This window comes from Lygodium microphyllum, chromosome 4 (genome assembly GCF_053477565.2).
Source record: "Lygodium microphyllum isolate KBCC chromosome 4, Lygodium_microphyllum_v1.1.10, whole genome shotgun sequence".
NCBI lineage: Eukaryota > Viridiplantae > Streptophyta > Polypodiopsida > Schizaeales > Lygodiaceae > Lygodium > Lygodium microphyllum.
Window position 1 is genome coordinate 28,755,564 of NC_141138.1, and position 18,898 is coordinate 28,774,461.

The window sequence follows — 18,898 nt, forward strand, 5'->3', positions numbered from 1 at the left end:
TTATTAGCCATTCGGAAGAGATCTCAGCCATTTTTGGTGGGCTGATCTGTAATTTCTGCAGTAAACCCTAATTCACAGTAGAAATTAGGGTTTAGCAGCCACCTTGGGATCCGTACCAAAGATTAAAGGCTCAAGGGACTGAAATCAGCAGCTAATAATTGAATATTATCAAGGGATTTCAGGAGCCAGCCCATCCCGAATTGATTTGGGGCAGGCTTTGGACAGCCAAGGGTCGAATTGGAGAAGCAGTCTTGGGTGAATCAAGGGGCAAATGACCCAAAAGGCTTGCTGGTCATTTATGATAGCAAGAGCAATTGGTTAGCAAGAGGAGATTGAAGAATCTCAAGTTATACTCCTTCCAATTGAATGAAAGCTAAAGAAATACTGCAAGGGGCGCCAATTTTGGGGCCAACAAGGTGTCTACTGTCCAAGAATGTTATGGTAAAGTGTGTATTTCATTTTATGTGCATTTATTTATTGTTGTAATTAACTCTTAAATCAGGTTATCACCATCCATTCCAAGAAGGAAGGCTGGTTTCAGATGCAACCTATTCAAGGGGAAATTTCATAGAGTCCTCGAAGATTTAAAAGGCAAACCCTTTCTTGAAAGGAAATGCATTATAGTCGTGGTCTACTATTTTGATGCAAGGTAGAGCACCGTCAACATGGGTACAATTCAAGCAAATGTTTGCATCGAATTGATTGACAAGTACCTTTGAGATTAGCATTATGACAGCATGAAATAAGCTGGATACTAAGGAATGTAAGAATCTGGAGCAATATAATAAGAAGTTTTGGGATGCATTGCTGCCTATTACTTCTTATCGCCTAGTACCCCTTCCTGAGCAAGTGGAAAAATATATCTGTGGACAGCCCAAAGGAATCAAGGATTTTTACATTAAATCCATCGTGTCTAGCATATCTCAACTAATAGAGACTGCTGCTACAGCCAATGCTTTGCTGGCATGGGAAGGATTCGGTTTCCTAGAGAGTGGGGAGAAGCCAAATAAAAAGTTGTTTAAGGTTGAGAAAAGGGGAAAATATGAAAAACAGCCTAAAAAGTGGGCAAAACAACAAAGAAAGGGTTCAAAACATTGGCACAGCATAGGGAATTGATGGTTACAAAAAAATGTTTTATTTGTGAACAAGAGGGTCACATTGCAAGGGATTGTCCCAATAGGCAACAAGCTGGAAAATCAGAAAATCAAGGAGATTCTAAAGGAAAGAAGCCCAAAACATCAATGGGATTGGTGCCCGATGTTGTTAATAATCAACCCAATGATGATGCTACTAAGTTGTCCAAAGCATGCAGCAAAATTAGGGATCAGCATACATTGATTTTCTTTGATAATGGTGCACAAGCCAACTTCATCTGTGTTGACATGGCCACCCGTCTAAGCATTAAAGAGGATGAGATGGGACCCATGGGGAAAGTTGGAATAGCATTTAAAGGCCATGCAAAGCCCATCACACCGCTCATTGGAAAGCTTCGATTGCATATACAAGGATATGTGGACAGCGAAGAGTTCTTCATTGCTCCACTTGAGGGTTGTGATGTATTGCTTGGTATGCCATGGTATCACCATATACATGCAGTGATTGATTCTTATGCAAAATAGATCATGCAGAGCCCATCACATCGCTCATTGGAAAGCTTCGATTGCATATATAAGGATATGTGGACAGCGAAGAGTTCTTCAATGCTCCACTTGAGGGTTGTGATATATTGCTTGGTATGCCATGGTGTCACTATATGCATACAGTGATTGATTCTCAAGCAAAAAAGATCACTATTCAACATAAGGGAAAGATACTCACACTTGATGTAAAGTTGAAAGGTGAATTTGTCCCTGTTGTATTTCCAGCTGCCATTTCTAAAGTAATGAAAAATCATCTTTTAGTGTACTTAGTTTTGACTAAGGATAAAGATGATACTGAGAATGTTGGAAACGTATCTAAGTTAAAGAAGGATCACATATGATTTCTGAAAATGTATACTGATTGCTTCTCCCAATCACTTCTAGGGCAGCTACCGCTTGAAAGGCCAGAAGATCATGGCATAGATCTTATTCCTAGAAGTAGAACACCTAATAAGCCACCCTATAGAGTCTATACAGCCCAACAAGAGGAGATTATGAGACAGGTAAATGAGTTGTTAGAAAAATGGCTAATTCAGCCTAGCTCATCTCCTTTTTGTTCTCCAGTGCTTTTGGTACAAAAAAATGACAATTCAGGGCATATGTGTATTGATTATCATGCTTTGAACAAGATCATAATAAAAAATCACTTTCTGATTCCTCAGATCAATGATGTTATGGATAGATTGCAAGGGACATTGTGTTCAATGAACTGCGTGAGCATATTCTAGTTATCAATGACAAGAAAAGTGAATTTTTTTTGCATGAAATCCAATTTTTGGGGCATATTGTATCGGCTGATGGTATTCATATGGACCCTACAAATGTTGAGGCAATACGATCATGGCTACCTTTGAAGAATGTACATGAGATCCGTAGCTTCTTGGGTTTATGTTCCTACTACAGGAAGTATGTAACCGATTTGCTAAAATTGCATCTCCATTGCATGCCTTGCAAAAGAAGAATGTGCCATTTAGATGGATAGCAATGGAAATTTCAACATTTGAAAAGTTGAAGCAAAAGATGACTTCAAATCCTATGCTTATGTTGCCTGATCTAAGGAAGTCATTCATAGTTCAATGTGATCCTTGTGGTAACAACTTTGGGGTTGTTCTTATGCAGGACGACCGAGTTGTGGCTTATGAGAGCCAAATTCTCCATGGTACAAAAAAGAATTTGCAAGTCTATAAGAAAGAGCTCTTGGCTGTAATTCATGCACTGTCTACGTGGAAATGTGATTTATTGGGGGCTGATTTTATAGTGCAGACCAATCATCGAACTTTGAGGTACTTTCTGCAGCGAACAAAGTTGTCAGAGAAGCATATGAGATGGAAAATTTTTCTCTTTATATTTCATTTTCAGATTGTACATATTGATGGTAAAAAGAATGTTGTGGCTAATGCACTATCACGTATGCCACAAATTTCAGCCGTCAGCAAGTCTTATCACATTGAGTTGGATGCCATGAAAGAGCAATATATTGTTGATTCGGACTTTACTAATATTTATGATCAACTTTGCAATGACCAAAGGCATGAGCACTTTGTGCTAAGAAATGGATTTCTCATAATGCATGGATGACTGTGCGTCACAAAGCAATTAAGGTCTAGAGTTATCACTAAAAGTCATGCTGCTTCACATGCAAGACACAAAGCTATTGATGCCACGATCAAGGCAGTGGAGTATTTCTTTTATTAGCCAGCTTTGAGGCATGATATAGAACAACTTGTTGAGACATACATCGTATGCCAGAAGGTAAAGCATGATAGGCAAAAGATCTCGGATTTGTTACAGTCCTTGCCTATTCCAGATAGGCCTTGACAGAGCGTTGCAATGGACTTTATTTTTTAGCTTCCTAAGAAGCCTACACGGAATTATGGGATATGGACTATCATTTTGCAAGTTTAGCAAACAAGCCCATTTCATTCCGGTGGGGAAGAAAATAAAGGATAATCATATGGCACGATTGTTTTTGCAGCACATCCTTAAGTATCATGGTATGCATGCTAGAGTCGATCATTAGTGATCGAAACCCCCGAATGACCATTTTATTTTAGAAGGGGTTGTTTGAGAATATGGATACCACACTGAAATTCTCATCATCCTTCCATCCGCAGACAGATGGTCAGTCTGAGGAAGCAAATTCCTGAGTGTTAGATCTTTTAAGCTGCTATGTTTCAGACCACAAGACACAGTGGGAGCAGTATTTGCCCTTGGTTGAGTTTGCTTATAATTAACAACACAATGTATAGTTCTACGCCCAAAGCTCCATTTGAGGTGGCTGAGGGCAGCAAGAAGGTACCACCTATTCGCAAACTAAGAATAAGATCTTTGAGACTAATCGTTATGTGGAAAACTTGGATGTAGCCTATGCAAAGATAAAATATGTACTTCAAAGATCGCAAGAAAACCAAAAGAGGGCAATTGATTGCCACAAACATGCTTTGTAGTTTGCAGAGGGTGATTATATACTGCTACATTTTGAAAAGGCAAGGCTGAAAAAGATGAAAGGAAAAGAAATATTGTTTTCGAAGTTGCGTATCAGATACTATGGGACCTTCCAAGTGTTGGAGAAGATCAGCAATGTAGCATATCGGCTGAAATTACCTCCACATTGGTAGATACACAATGCCTTTCATGTCAGTTTATTAAGGCTTTTTCATGATAATGTGTCAAAGGATATGTCTACTAAAATTCGGCTTGAGGTTGAGGAGCTAGATGAGATTTTGGTACCCGAGCAAAATTTGGCACATAAGGAAAGAAAAATCAAAAGATAAAGTTTCTAGGAGATACTTGGTGAAATTTCAGAATTATTCACCAATGGATGCAAAATGGATGCAAGAGGATGACTTGGCATACCATCCTCAGTTATTGCAGCTTTACCTAGATGCCTTTCAGTTAGAGCTGACTTTAGTTCACGCTCTGTCAAGTTCAATACAGCAAGGGTCTGGAGTATTGCCTGATGCTCAAGGGGGAGGTAGCACTTACACTTCTCCAGTTATGGACAACTCTCGTATGTAGTGGATCTCGGATGTATTCAACATGCATCCAAAATACTATGTTGACAATATGTTTGCCATGAGGTCACTACTTAGTCTACTAGTCACTGTGAGATATATGCAAATGAGTATGAGTTTCACTTGAGCACTGTAACTATACTTTTGCATCAACTTATGATCAATTTGGCGTGAATTTTGCCTCAATTTTGAACCAAAAATTCTGATCAGTTTCAGCTCAGTCTTTGATTAGCTTGAGAATTGTTTATGGTCACTTTTGGGATCAGTTTTTGCATTGATTGCGTCAATTTTTTGCAATGAGTTTGTGATCAGTTTGGAGTCACATTTGCAGCAATTTGTGATCAGTTCTCAGATCAGCAAGTAATTAGTTTATTATCAAATTATACTCAGTTTTCAATGGTTTACATCTAGTTCCATGGACAATAACATATGTTATGATGCCATTGATGTTTTAGCCATGGTTTATATTTGGTTATGCTATGCTATGGTTTGGTTTTGCCAGATGAGTTGAGCTCATGAGAAATAGACATGTCACATGGTAATCTTGCAATGTTTTTAAGATTCTTTGTGAGTCTTATGTTATGTTATGATTGCCTGGTAACTTTCAGCATGTGTTGGATATATGGAATGGTTGAGCAACAGTGCACAATGTTGTGTTAACTATGATGCCTTGTGGAAATTCCAATCCACTATTTTTCTCTTGATACATTTGGCAGTGCAATTAAGGACCATTGCAAGGATTTTAAGGGGAAGGGCTATCATGAGGACATGTATTTTTGAAACCTCACTTAACATGTGGATTAATTTTTAACCACATGGTTAAATAAATGTTGCACATGTGAGGTGTAACTGGGATTAGAGTAAATTTACAAGCCCAAAACCCGAGAAAATCACGAGATGTCAAAGGTAAAAGTTGCTGCAAGTTATGTCGCACACGTACTTGGTGGTACTGGTGCTAGTTGTTGGCCTAGGTCATTTATTTGGCCAGAAGTATTAGTTGGTGACACTAAAGAAGTAGTGTTTAATGGTAGCTAACGCCAATCTGATGGTCAAAGATGGCGCAGAGACACTCGGGAATGGAAGTTGCCTGGCCAATTTAATTATTGGTCGGTTAGATTATTTTTCAAGGCACTGAAATAATTATTAGATTAATTTTCAGTATTTAAAGACTGAAAATTAATATTTAATTATGAATAATGCTAGAAAAACCATTTGGGAAGCCTGCTACTTGTCAAAAATGCCCATACAAGACTAAAAAACGTCTTTAGAGGTTGGAGAGAGGCATTTTAGTATATTTAGCCTGCAAGAGAGAGAGGGTGGAGATGTTGCTGGCCTGATTTGCAGCCATTGGAGACCTTTTGAGACAGCTAGGAGCAAGAGAAGACCAATCAACAGTAAGTGACAACATCTACAGGCTGTTGAGATAGGCCAGCAGCAATAAATGACTAATTTTCTTCAGTTCTTTACATCTACAAGCTGTTGAGGCAAGGCAACAGCAATAAATGACTAATTTTCTTCAGTTTTTCGCCAAAAAAAATGAATTTTCTCTCTCCTCAATATTCTCTCTCATTTTCCAACCTTTCTACAGCCTTGCTTCCAAGATTACAACATTGAAATCACTAGAGGCTGAGAAATTTCAGATTTCTCTGTTGTAAACCCTAATTTGCAACAGAAATTACAATTTAGCAACAACCTCGAGAAGCCTGCTAGAAATTGGAAGCGCCAAGACTTGGATTCAACAAGGCTGAAGTTGTTTTCAATCAAATTCAAGTAAAGGGACCAGCAAATCAATGAATTTGGGGCATTTTCCATCTCCATCAAAGTGGTGAAGGCCAATTGACTGCCGGAATCAAAGGGCAAATCAAATTGAAGACTTGCTGGTCATTTTGGACAGCAACGGAAATTGGAATACCGAAAGGGATTGGGAGAATCCCATTATATATCAACTTGTTCTTCAATTAAGTTAAGTAAATACTAAAAGGGGCGTCAATTTTGGGGCCAACAAGATGTCTAATGTCCAAGATTATATGGCAAAGTGTACATTTCAGTTTTGTGACTTTGTTAGCTGCTGTAAATAGTTCTTAATCAGGTTATTTACCACCCAATCCGAGAAGGAAGGCTGGTTTCAATGTCCTTGACATATGTGATTATGCATCCACTGAATCACCCTTTGTCATGTGCTCCATCTCAAGCTCTTTGCACAAATAGGCTACACAAGCCTCATTGCACGCTTGATACAACAAAGCAAGTTTATCCTAAGTACCCTTCGTTATTATGCACGACTAAATATGCGGAATAGCCAGTCTTTTGCACAAGAGTGCAAACAAAGCATGAGCTAAATGAAGATCTATAGTGGAAGGTGCAATAGGAGCTAGAGCAAAAGATCTAGTGGTAACAGTGGATAAGTTAAATGAACCTGTAGTATTTTATATAGCTAGGCCTATAGCCTAACCTCTAAACCATATACATAACCCTAGAGCTACTTGGCAACTAAGACATGTTAGAATTTGCCAGTGCTAGGCAGTGCCCATATAATTTGTGTGGTATGGACACTTTAATAAGTGTCAATTTTGTGTGTGTATACCTAGTGTCTTGACATTAAACTAGTGACATTAAGGACTAGAGTAGGTTAGCCTAAATCTAGTTAGTTGGTGGAAGGATGGTTAGGTTAACCCTTGACCAAAATTAGGTCATACCTTCACTCTATCTTTTCATTTCAGCAAGTGCCCTCTACACTTTTGCTTCGACTCACTCACTGTCGTTCTCTCCTCTCTCTCTCCTCAATAGCTTAATGTGCAAATCATGTATTAAATCGTACACCCACTAAGGCAATAAAGACGATCACACTGTTTGAAGCTTGGCAAGGCAAGAAACCCAAAGTTGATTACTTTCAGGTGTTTGGATACATAGCCTATATACATGTTCTCAAAGAGCTTCATTGAAAGCTCCATAACAAGGCTGTAAAATGCATCTTTATTGGTTATAGTTTAGAGAGCAAAGGCTATCACTTGTATGACCCATGCATGAAGAAATTTTTTGGTACTAGGGATGTCATATTTGCTGAAAATGTTGTAGTTTCAGATGCCAGTCACCCATGACATTGGTGATGTCTTTAAAGGTTTCTTGCCACTTTCTTTTGGAGTCTGTGCCTACTATAAATGGCCAAACAAACATAATATAACAAGTTGTTGCTGCACCACATGCTCCCAAACAGCAAGGTTATGATGATGGTTTGCCTCGTGCGGTGGAAGATGCAGTACAACATGAAAGGGCTGTTATAAATGCAGCCAAAACAGTCCCTAGAGGGCTGTTACACACTCTCCACAAGAGTAGGATGGATGCTCCCTTACCTCAATGCACTAGAAGGGCTGTTGGGAATACAACACACGATGCAGGGGGGGCCATTTGATTGATTTTATGAAAGTAGATGATTGTGATGAGCATGTGTTTATGAGCTCACTACTAGATCATGATGAGCCTACTTCCTTGGATGAAGCTCAACAAGACGTGCATTAGATGCAGGCCATGCTGGAAGAGTTAGACTATATTGCTACTGACTCTACATGGAATCTTGTAGATTTACCACCTGGTAAAAAGGCTATTGATACAAATGGGTTTTTAAACTCAAACGCAAGACTAATGGAACTATTGATAGATACAAAGCACAATTGGTAGCAAAAGGCTGTGTAGAAAAGGGACATAGATTATGAGGAAACCCTTGCTTCTACATCCCATATGAGTAAGATGAGATGTGTGATTGCTATGGCTACAAATTATGGTTGGAAATACATCAATTGGACATTAAGACAGCAATTTTGAATGGGGATCTACATGAGGATATTTATGTGTCACGACCTCCATGGTTTGCGATTAAGGGAAAAGAGCACATGATTTGCAAGTTGCATAAGGCTCTTTATGCTCTCAAACAAGCTTCTTGTGCATGGTACTCTAGAATTGATGCATATTTGGCCAACAAAAGGTTCAAAAATAGTCCAACTTCTCACACTCTATACATTAAGAATGAAGGGGGGGAGTTGTTGATTATCGTTCCTTATGTGGATGACATGCGGCTCAAAGGACTTAAAGAGAATAAAATTGCAAATTTCAAATGTATATACCCACACAAGAAAATGTTTGAGAAATTTTCATGAAGGCATTACCACATGAGAAGTTTGAGGCTTTCAAAAGTCCTCAAACTTACTACCCTTTGGTGATTTACCATCCTTGTACTTCATCACCTTGGCACTACAGGGGGCTGTTAGAATTTGCCAATTCTAGGCAATGCCCATGTAGTTCATGTGGTGTGGACACTTTGAAGTGTCAATTTTGTTTGTGTATGTACCTAGTGTCTTGACATTAAAGTAGTGACACTAGGGACTACAGCAAGTTAGCCTAACTCTAGTTAGTTGGTGGAACGCCGGTTAGCTCAACCGTTGATCTAACTTAGGTCGTACCTTCACTATCTTTTCAGTTTAGCAAGTACACTCTACTTTTCTGCTTCAGCTCACTCACTATCTTTGTCTCTGGTTTCTCTCTCCTCCATAGGTGGTGCATTTTCTCACAATACATGCTTCATCATGTATACCCACATGGGATAATTAATGTCGTCCAATTGATCAAAGTCCTCAAACATATTGAGCAAATCATTTCGCCCTATCATTTCTAGCTGCAAATTGTTGGTATTTGTGACCAGCTGCTATCAAAGTATAAACGCAGGGGCAATGCAGAAATAAAGCAAAGAAAGGCCACAAAACTTATAATTTTTTGCAAAATTAATTATGGCAAGAAAGAATTTACAACTGCAAAGGCTCCAATGTCTGTGAATGTCGATGTAGAAGATGTAATTGGTCTCAATGTCGATGAATTTGGGAAAATTCCACTAAGACCCCAACATTATTTATTGTTGTGCAATTTTGGGCACCAAACATAAAATCCGCAAAATTTTGGTGAAATTTGGGATTTTTTAGCAAAAGCCCCAATTTTTTGAGAGAATTTGAGTGAAAATTGCAATATGTTGCAAAGAACCCCAGATTTTATGCCTTTAAAGGGGTTACACATGAACGGAAGTTTCTGTTAAGAGATTAATGCTGATTGAGGTTGTACGTCAAGGATATTTTAATGATATATGTCAGCAAATGTTAAGACGTGTGCAAGCAAAAACACCTATCAATAGGCCTGTTGAGCTACGTGATGGGGCAGATATGTCAAGAAAGGGCTGTCCAGTGAAATGTCGAGGCTGTCAGCATAGGTCAGAAAACGTCACACCTGTTGGGGCTAAAGAACATGCACAGCTATCGACACACAAAACAAGACTCTCTGCTACAAGCTATCAAAACAAGCAAACAACAGATGCAAGGCTGTCTGCGTGCTAGCAGGCAAACAATGAGCTAGCTGCTGAGGGACAAGCTAAGGCTAAACAGTGGCTTAGGAGCACGCACTCACAGTGAACAGCACGAGGAGAGTGCTAGAATGCCACATCCACTATGTGAGAATGATATAAAAGTACAATCCCTAAGGTACTAAGTACGACATCCACTGTCGCATGTTCACACAAGGAAAAAACCCTTCTCCAGCAAGACGGTAAAAGGTGCCCCTAGATAAGGGAGTGTTCACACCAAAACTTAGGGGAGACACAATAAGTGTAACAAAATCATCAAACTCTACAATGTTCTCTTACTCAAACAAAGTTGTCTACGAAGCATATGCAATGGACCAACTTCTTATCCATATTTCACTTTCACATAGTACACGTGGAAGGTAAAAATAATGTTGTGGCTAATACACCATCTAGGAACCACACGTTTCAGCAAAGTTTGTAGCATATCATCATGAGTTAGATAAGATAAAGACTAATTAAATAGAGGCTAAGGATTTTGCTAGAGTATGTTCTATTATCAAATGATCAACATTATGAACACCATACTCTTAGAGAGGCCTCTCTTACGATGCATGGTTAATTATATGTCACAAAGCAATTAAGGGCCAAGGTTATAATTGAATGTCATACACCTCCATATAAAAGGCATCTTGGCATCGATGCTACAGTGAAAGCAATTGAACCTTTTTTTATTACCCAACTTTGAGATCTGATGTGGATCACCTTGTGCACAAGTTCCACATGCATTGTATGCCAAAAGGTCAAGTCTAATTGACGAAAGACATCAAGTCTATTGCAACCCTTGCCTACTCTATAGAAAAACATAGCCATGGATTTTATATTTGATTTTCCTAAAACACTTACAAGAAATGATGGCATCTGGAGCATTACTTGCAAGTTTAGCAAACATGCTCATTCCATTCTAATGAGAAAAAAGATAACTATGGATCGCATAGTAAGATTATTCATGCAAAACATGTTTAAATATCATGCCATGTCATATGAACAAAACCAAAACTATCTACCCAATAGTAGAATTGTCCATCCAACATGTATGAAAGGCAGTAAACATGTTGCTTGTTATAGAAGGGAAGAGACAAGTACTATTGTGCCACATGGGCTACTTGAGAAAGACTAAAAGCACAAAGGAAAGGACTGTCTAAGCTAGGAGACCCTAATTTCCACCTAATATGCCTATAATAAATGTGGTTTTCATACAAAAAAGAGTAATGAGTAAACAGTATCAAAGCTTCAAAAATCCTCACTAGACTTTGGCTACATCTCACCAATAGGGAAGAAACATAAGAAAATACAAAGAAATGCACATCTATTAACACCCCCTCTCAAATCCTAGGTGTGGCTAAAGACCAAAGAAGCAGAGAATCAAATGGATGTTCGGAACATGGCAATGTCGATCTGGTCCATCATGAAAAGATCTAGCCAAAGAGCATGATCCTCTCTCAAAATCCAAAAAGGAAAGCCATTAAGAAGACTAATTGTCATGATACTTCTCACTCAAGCTTCCAAGTTTTCCACCACTTGTCCCACTTCACAACATGTGGTTAGACACTTGTCTTATGCTATTCTACTTTCTCTCTTTGCACTAAGTCTACCTTTCTTTTATAAAGAAAAGCTCATCACCTCTCATCTACATCAAATATAAGCTCATGTACAACAACTGAAGATAACCCCTAAGTTAGTCATTGCCATCTCCACCCCCTCCACTTCATCATCAAATCTCTCAATTTTCCCCTTCTCTCACGGGTATTTTATAGAGCAACAAACCTGTAAATTCATTATAACTTCTCTTTTTGAAGTTCTTCTTCCACTTGAAGATCGAAAAAGAAGCCATGTCAATGTATAGCTGATCACCATGAAGAAAGGCTGAATTTCCCTTGTTTTCTACTCTTAAATTAATCGAGAAGAAAGCTATGGCAATTTATTACTAATCAACCATGAAGAAAGGCTGATTTTCCTTCTCTTCCTACTCTCAATCCGTTAAGAAATCGCTTGTTTTATTGCATAACAAGTATATACCGCTAATGCATGATCTTGTGAGAGTAAGAAATACATATCATCACCCTCAATTGATTGTCACTAAGCTCATCCCTCAAGGACTTGTGTTGAGCACAAATACATTCTTTTTTTTCTCTCTCTTTTTTTCCATGGTGGTGGGGGTTTGGGGTGTGTTGGTTTACCCATATTCGACCCTCAACTTGTCTCCATTTCTCTTAAATGTCCATGGCTGTAGTTTAACTAATAAACATGTTCTACTTCAAATAGTCATTCTATCCAGTTTCTTAAAATGTTAAGCCCCCAAAATAAGCAAAAAATATCATTCTCAAACATACTACATTGTATGGGACGCTTACAAATGATTTCAAAGCTTTGGCTCAATCCTTACCCCACACCAACACTGCTCACAATGATAAGTTAGCTTGTCCTCAGCCCTTCCATTGATTGCTTGAGTATACTTTTCTTAGAGTTTCAGTGGAAGAGTAGAGTGCTATCCTTCAAGCTACTTAGAGCCCTAGATAGGAGAATCAACATATTCGTGAGTAACTTCTTAAACTAGAAAGAGTTATGAAGCCTAAAGAATTCGAGGAAAGAAACCCACCTGCCTCCACGAGACAAAGCCATAGTAATAAGAGGAGCCAATCAAGAAGCCCAACTACTTCCACGAGGCAAAGCAAAACAAATGTAGCATAAGCTGATCATACAACCATTCACACGATATGAACAAGGCTGGCTGATGCAAAAACACAGCCGTGGCCATAATGATGGCCATGGTTCAAGTGAAAATTTGTATAGAAATTCACACACCAAACTGAGCAGCCAACTGCACAACCTAGCAATGAGCTGGCTGGGAAAAGGAAGGTAGGACATGCAAGACTCTTCAAGCTGCTCATAGCAGCAGAATGAGAAGCAGAAGGGCAGTATTGTAGACTGCAATGGCAGGTTATAGCTATTCTAACAATTAATCTTAAGCATTGAAGCTGGGAATAGGTGATCAACATGCAGAGATTAAACATGGAACTGAAGCATAAATGGCATCAACTGAGTGCAGAATTGCAGTGAAACAACTGGGCAAAATAAGGACAGCACACACAAATAGGCAGCTACACACCTGGAAACTTAGGCACACTCTTAGAACTAACTAAATGCAACCTGGAAACTTAGGCACACTCTTAGAACTAACTAAATGCAAATGCAATTACTAGCAACCAGGCATCCATAACATCAACTCATGCCTGGCCAGACAAGGGACTATCTATTAATTTCTCACCCATCATCCAACCAATTCTTGACTTGCATCCAGTTTAAATGTACACTTTTTCTGTTCGAGATAAGACATACACCCCTGCACCACCGTAAGGGTGAATGCCTCCCCTACAAAGGTTCACAGAGAGAGCAAGCAACAGCCACACTAGCATCGCCCTTTATGCAGATAGGACAGCTCATGAGCCAAATGAACAACAAAGCTTGATCGCACTAGGACCCTCCTCAATGATGACCCTACCCAAAGAGGAGGTCCAACTGAGTACTCTAGTGAGCAAGTGCCCAAAGCACACCCAGCAAACATACGTGTCCAAGCAAGTGATGCACCCAAGAAGAACTTGAACCCACACAAAATTATAACCCAAGTTTCAACAGACAAGCCATCACCTCTCAGACAATTTAATGAGCACTTAACTTAGGTTCTAACTGACCTTCAAGAACTCTCTATTTTGACCCCCACTCAAATTAGAGTGTCATAAGACCTAACTTTGAGCCATCCCAAAACTCCAACTGTGCCACAACGGGCTAACTAACTACTTGGTGGCCCAAGGCAACCTCTGGCCTAGCCCAAGCTCACCACAACATAGTTGTGCCTAAATGTGCCTAGACTAACCTGGACCTGTGAGACCTGCTTGCCAGTCTAGAGTCTAGACATGTCCATATGGCCCAAGTACTAGTAGGTGTACATAACAACAACTCAGTCATAAAGCCATCAAACACAAAAACAAGTGTGCACCCTTGCAAACATGTTCAACGGAGAAGAACATCACAGAGGGCATCCTGGACAAAAACACAAAGGTAGGAAGATTGGCTGCATAAGCAGCAAAAACAACATAAACATTTGGTCCCGTTGAAATGCCCAAACATACGACCATACTTTCTGGCCTGATTCACTTAGGTTTTTGGGTGCAGCCTTCTCCCAGAGAAAGTTTTGAGGAAGAAAAGCAGGGATGACCAAGCTAAGGAGCCCTTTCAGCTCTCACTAAAAGACATGTACATTTCCTAAAGTCAGAAGTCCAGCCCAACAAAAGGCAACTACAGCTGCTAGCTTCCTACAGACTTCTCTGTCCACATGCATGTCCTCTGAATAAATAATCAGAACATTTTCAGAAATAAAAGGTGAACCCATTATGCAAAGTGTGGCCTCTGCACTGCCACATTATTAAGAAACCATATACATGGACAACAGTCCCACATTTATTTACTAGTCCATCCTACATAGGCCACCAGAAAGCACAAACAAAAAAGGAAAAGCTAGAGTAGCAAGATGCACCTTGCTGCCTGTTCGGAAAAATGCTTGCCTGGCTGTCGTTGCCTCAGAGTATGGAGGTCACCACCAGAGCAGAACTCCATAACCAAACAGGTGAATTTCTCTGTCTCAAAATGTGTATAAAGAGTTGGCAGAAAGGGATGATCTAGGGATTGCAATATTTCTCTTTCAGTTTGAGCCCTTTCAAGTTTCTTCCTGCTGGCCAATGAAGCTTTGTCCATAACTTTCATTGCAAAAAAGCAGCCACTGCCCTTTAATTCAGCCAGGTAAACACTGCCAATATCACCACACCCAAGACGCTTCAGCAACCTGAAATGGTTGAGCCCAAGCTCCCCATCCTGAACCCGAACTGCCTGTATCGCTTCCCATCGAGCATCATTCCCCTTGTGAGGTTTGTTACCAGCGCCACCTACGTTTGTGCAGGTGCTTTGATTACTGTCACTAGCAGCACTGCTGGTGCTGGCATGGCTTAAGCTAGTCTTACCACTCTCCGCACATTCTCCAGCTTCATGAATTATCCACCCTTTCCCATCAACCACATTGTAGCTGCTATCTAGGCCATCGCTGATCTTGCCACTGAGACTGATCTTGTCGCTACTAGACGCTGTCACAGGGCCACTTTTAACACTCATATCCACACTGCTGCTACCTCCAGCCATCGGCATGCGTGACCCGATGACTAATTTCTCGCTGAACACCTCCGAGCATAAAGAGCCTGAGTCGCTGTCTCTCAGAGCAAACAGCCCGGAGCTGGCCATTTGCCCGAGCTATTGTCTCTATCAGGCCCAAATTACCAATTGCGCTGTTGATTGAAACTAGCTAAGAATCAGGGTACATATCTGTGGCATGGCTGAGCTTCTGAAATTTGCATGTTCCATTACATTCTTTGGTCAATTCTGTGGTTGATCAGAACGCAGGATTAATGCCCCTTGTAGATTGATCTCAGGTCATGAAATGACGACTGCGGGATGGGTCAACGACAGACACACACACACACATATTAGAGAGAGAGAGAGAGAGAGAGCATCTTTCTGGAGCTGGGTGATGGGAGAAAAAAGAAGAGAGGATGCATCATGTCCCCAAATGATATCTTTTGCGACAGAAAAGCTGAATCCTGGTTAGAGAGAGAATGTTGGTAGAGAAGAGGAATCATGTAAGTAGGAGACACGGACTGTGACACAGAAAAAAGCTGCCTACCATGTAGTCTAGGTAGATGAAATGAGGAGCGAAAAGAAGAAGCAGGATGTTTTTTTACCAGACAGAGAGTGCCCGTAGGTAACGAGATGATTAATGAGGATCTAAGGAAGAGACACAGAGAGAGAGAGAGAGAGAGAGAGAGAGAGCCGTAGACAGAGTCGTGGACAGATCACAGTGGACATACACAGAGAGAGAGAGAGACGAAGAAACAGGTCATGTGTGTGCGTATATGTGTAGGGGCCACGGTCATGTACTAATGGAGCTTCATGTTTCCCAATTGAGGACTTCCTGCAACCCTTTAAATAATGAAAATTACGGTTCACCAATCCGTTTTTCCCCTCATTCGATTTCTGGGCCCTGCTCTGTGACAAAAAAGAAGAATATGCTTGGGACGCATCACCCAATTGTACCAGTTATTACTAGTCATTGGGAATCACAAGCCTTTTCAAATTTTGAACACACACACTCTCAACAACAAGACCCAATAGACCCAATACAATATCAAGAGTCTTTCTTATCTCTCCCCCCCCACCCCCCACCCGGACTCCCATTGAAATGTATGCACGAATCCTCTCTCGGAGTAAACATATCGAAGCCCCCGTCCTGCCTCCCATTGAGATGTATGCACGAATCCTCTCTCGGAGTAAACATATTCAGGCCCCCCTCCCCCCCCCCCCAAAACCAAAACAAACACTTTCAAGGATGTTCTGTCACATAACAATGTTTTCGTTCCCACTTACAAATCACGATATCTGGTGGCTTTCTAGAGCATGTCCCCACTCAAATCCATCAACCAACCCAAGGAGCCTTGATGACTACTAATGTTTGTCATCCATTTGCATGTTGAAGATGTAGTGGGGGAGAGCATGAACAAGGAGAGAGATGACATTTGCTCACTAACTGTTCCATAACATCACTATGAACTAAAGTGAGTGTATGAAGTACCTCTCCAAAGGGGGTACTTGATCAACCTACAAAAATCCTAGTTTATTTGTGAAAGGAGATGAGATACATATTAATATGTATACCACCAAAAACGTACACTACATAAAGCAAGTTCTTACAATGTTTTCTTAAGCTTCTTAAAGACTACTCTAATGTTAGGGCTCTTAGCCTTTAACTTCCCTAAAATAGTTATGATCTCTCTCTCTAAATAGAGTTTATCTCCTCATCTAGAGTCTTCCTTAAAATAGTTATGATCTCTCTCTCTTAGTAGAGTTGATCTCCTCATCCAGAGTCTTCCCAAAAAAAGAATCCTACCCATTCATGAAGGACCAAATGGATCAAAGTAACTAAAATTATAACCTACCAAAATCTTGTGTTAGATATGCTCAATTCCCCCCATAAGGTGCCACCTACAAACCATGGTGCTCAAAGTTGTAAGGTCCATATCATGAGGAGGAGCCTTGTGTGAACCTAGACATTAGTTGGGCCAAACTTGTATGTCAAGTGAGGTCTATATGTGACCAAGATAATAAAAAGCTTATCTTTGTGGGTCTAGCCTATCAAGGCTAGATGAGCAACTAAGTTGGTAGCATCTCAAAGCACATTCCATTAAGATGTGGGATTTGAGAGTTATCAAGGACCCCTGTTTGGGTTCCCATGGGTTGCCTCAGTGGACCTTAGGTCTGAGGGGTCCTATGGCAACCATTATAACAAGGGTTTGAAGGTAGAACCCTGACCTAATGACAAAGGGAACATTTCTTGGAATTTTCTTTAGCTAACTGGCAAGGGTTAATAACATGATGTGTCAACCATGTCGACCTACCACCTTCACATGCTACAAAAGGGAAGCCACTCAGAACCATGATCATCTATTCACCCAGTCAAAGTTCATCTAGCAAGCTTTTAAATCTTCACCTAGAATCTATCTAGATCACCATCTAAGCTTCATTATGGAAGCAGACAAGTGGACAGAGCCATCATTGTATCACTTTGTTCGCAAATAAAGGAATCTCAATGTTTTTGTTATTCGTTGCATACTCTTTGCTCAAGTTTTGTTTGTTGCATCATATAGTTTTATGCTTTAGTCCAATAGATAAGACATTATAGAGCTTCCCCATTGGAGGATACCTACTTTTTAATAAGTGTATTTCAAACAAAACTAGGTTACTATATGTGTGAGAAGTCCTTTCCCTCCCCTTCCCCCAAGGGAAACCTTAAGTGCTTTGTCTACACTTATTTACAAGCTAACAACCTTGCTTTGTGAAATATCACCTTTGGCAAGCAAGGTGTTGTTCATTTTTTCATTCACAAAACTCAAAATTACTGTTGGTGAATATTGTTAAGTACCTTACATTGGACAAAAAGTATTATTGTTTAAATGATAATAATGCATTTGTAGTCCTCAACCAGGAAGCTTCATCCTCATGTAATGGAAGACCATTCAAAAATCATTTTTCTCATTCTTCAACACCTCTAGATTGGGGAGCGACATTAGGCACATGCTTCCTACTAGTCGACTTATAAGATAACCTTACTAGTGTAAGCACCATGATAACCACCACCCCAAGAAATTGAGTGTATCTATACTTGCTATGTGCTTAAGAGAGCTCAACCCACAACATCTTGATTGTAGTGAAGTGCTAACCACGTAAGTTATTCTTTTTGAGACATGGAATTGTATTTGTTACAATATATCGCTAAAGCTTTTAAATTTGTTTTATTGTGAAGTGACTTATCATAGAACTTTGTCTTTTTAGAAGAATAAGAGATTGTTGCATCAAAAATTAGATCATGAAGTCTCAAACAACCTAATTCTAATTGATTGTGAGAATCAACCCTTTTGTTACATCTAGTTTCTTATCAAAGGTGCTAATCATATATGATGATGACGTTGAAGGATACCATGCAAATAATGCAAAAGAGCTAAGCCAATATAAGATTTATGATTCCTTCTACAACAATCTAATTGTAGCATTTTAAATTTGAGACATTAAATTGAATACATGGAACTCTTTTCTACCCCATCTCATGCCCTATTCTTTTATAACTTTAGTCATCACTAATGTGCATGAGATTATGAGCATGATATCTTGAACTTTGAGCCTTATTCAACCTAGTGAGAATCTTCATCAAGTTTTTCTCATTAAGATGGGGAAATGGACTTAAAATTTTGAGA

The 18,898-nt window shown here is 39.7% G+C and overlaps 1 protein-coding gene across 2 annotated transcripts in view; it reads right to left on the minus strand.

Annotated features, from left to right (window-relative positions):
• LOC148036900 (serine/threonine-protein kinase D6PK-like) overlaps window positions 1-16,059 on the minus strand; it is a 35,551-nt gene extending 19,492 nt beyond the window's left edge. For both annotated transcript variants that reach the window (XM_087675822.1, XM_087675821.1), the window contains exon 1: window positions 14,584-16,059. In XM_087675822.1, coding sequence (XP_087531948.1) covers window positions 14,584-15,338 — 755 coding nt within the window. In that variant the 5' untranslated portion in view covers window positions 15,339-16,059. The remainder of the gene's footprint in view (window positions 1-14,583) is intronic.
• Between the last annotated feature and the right edge of the window lie 2,839 nt (window positions 16,060-18,898).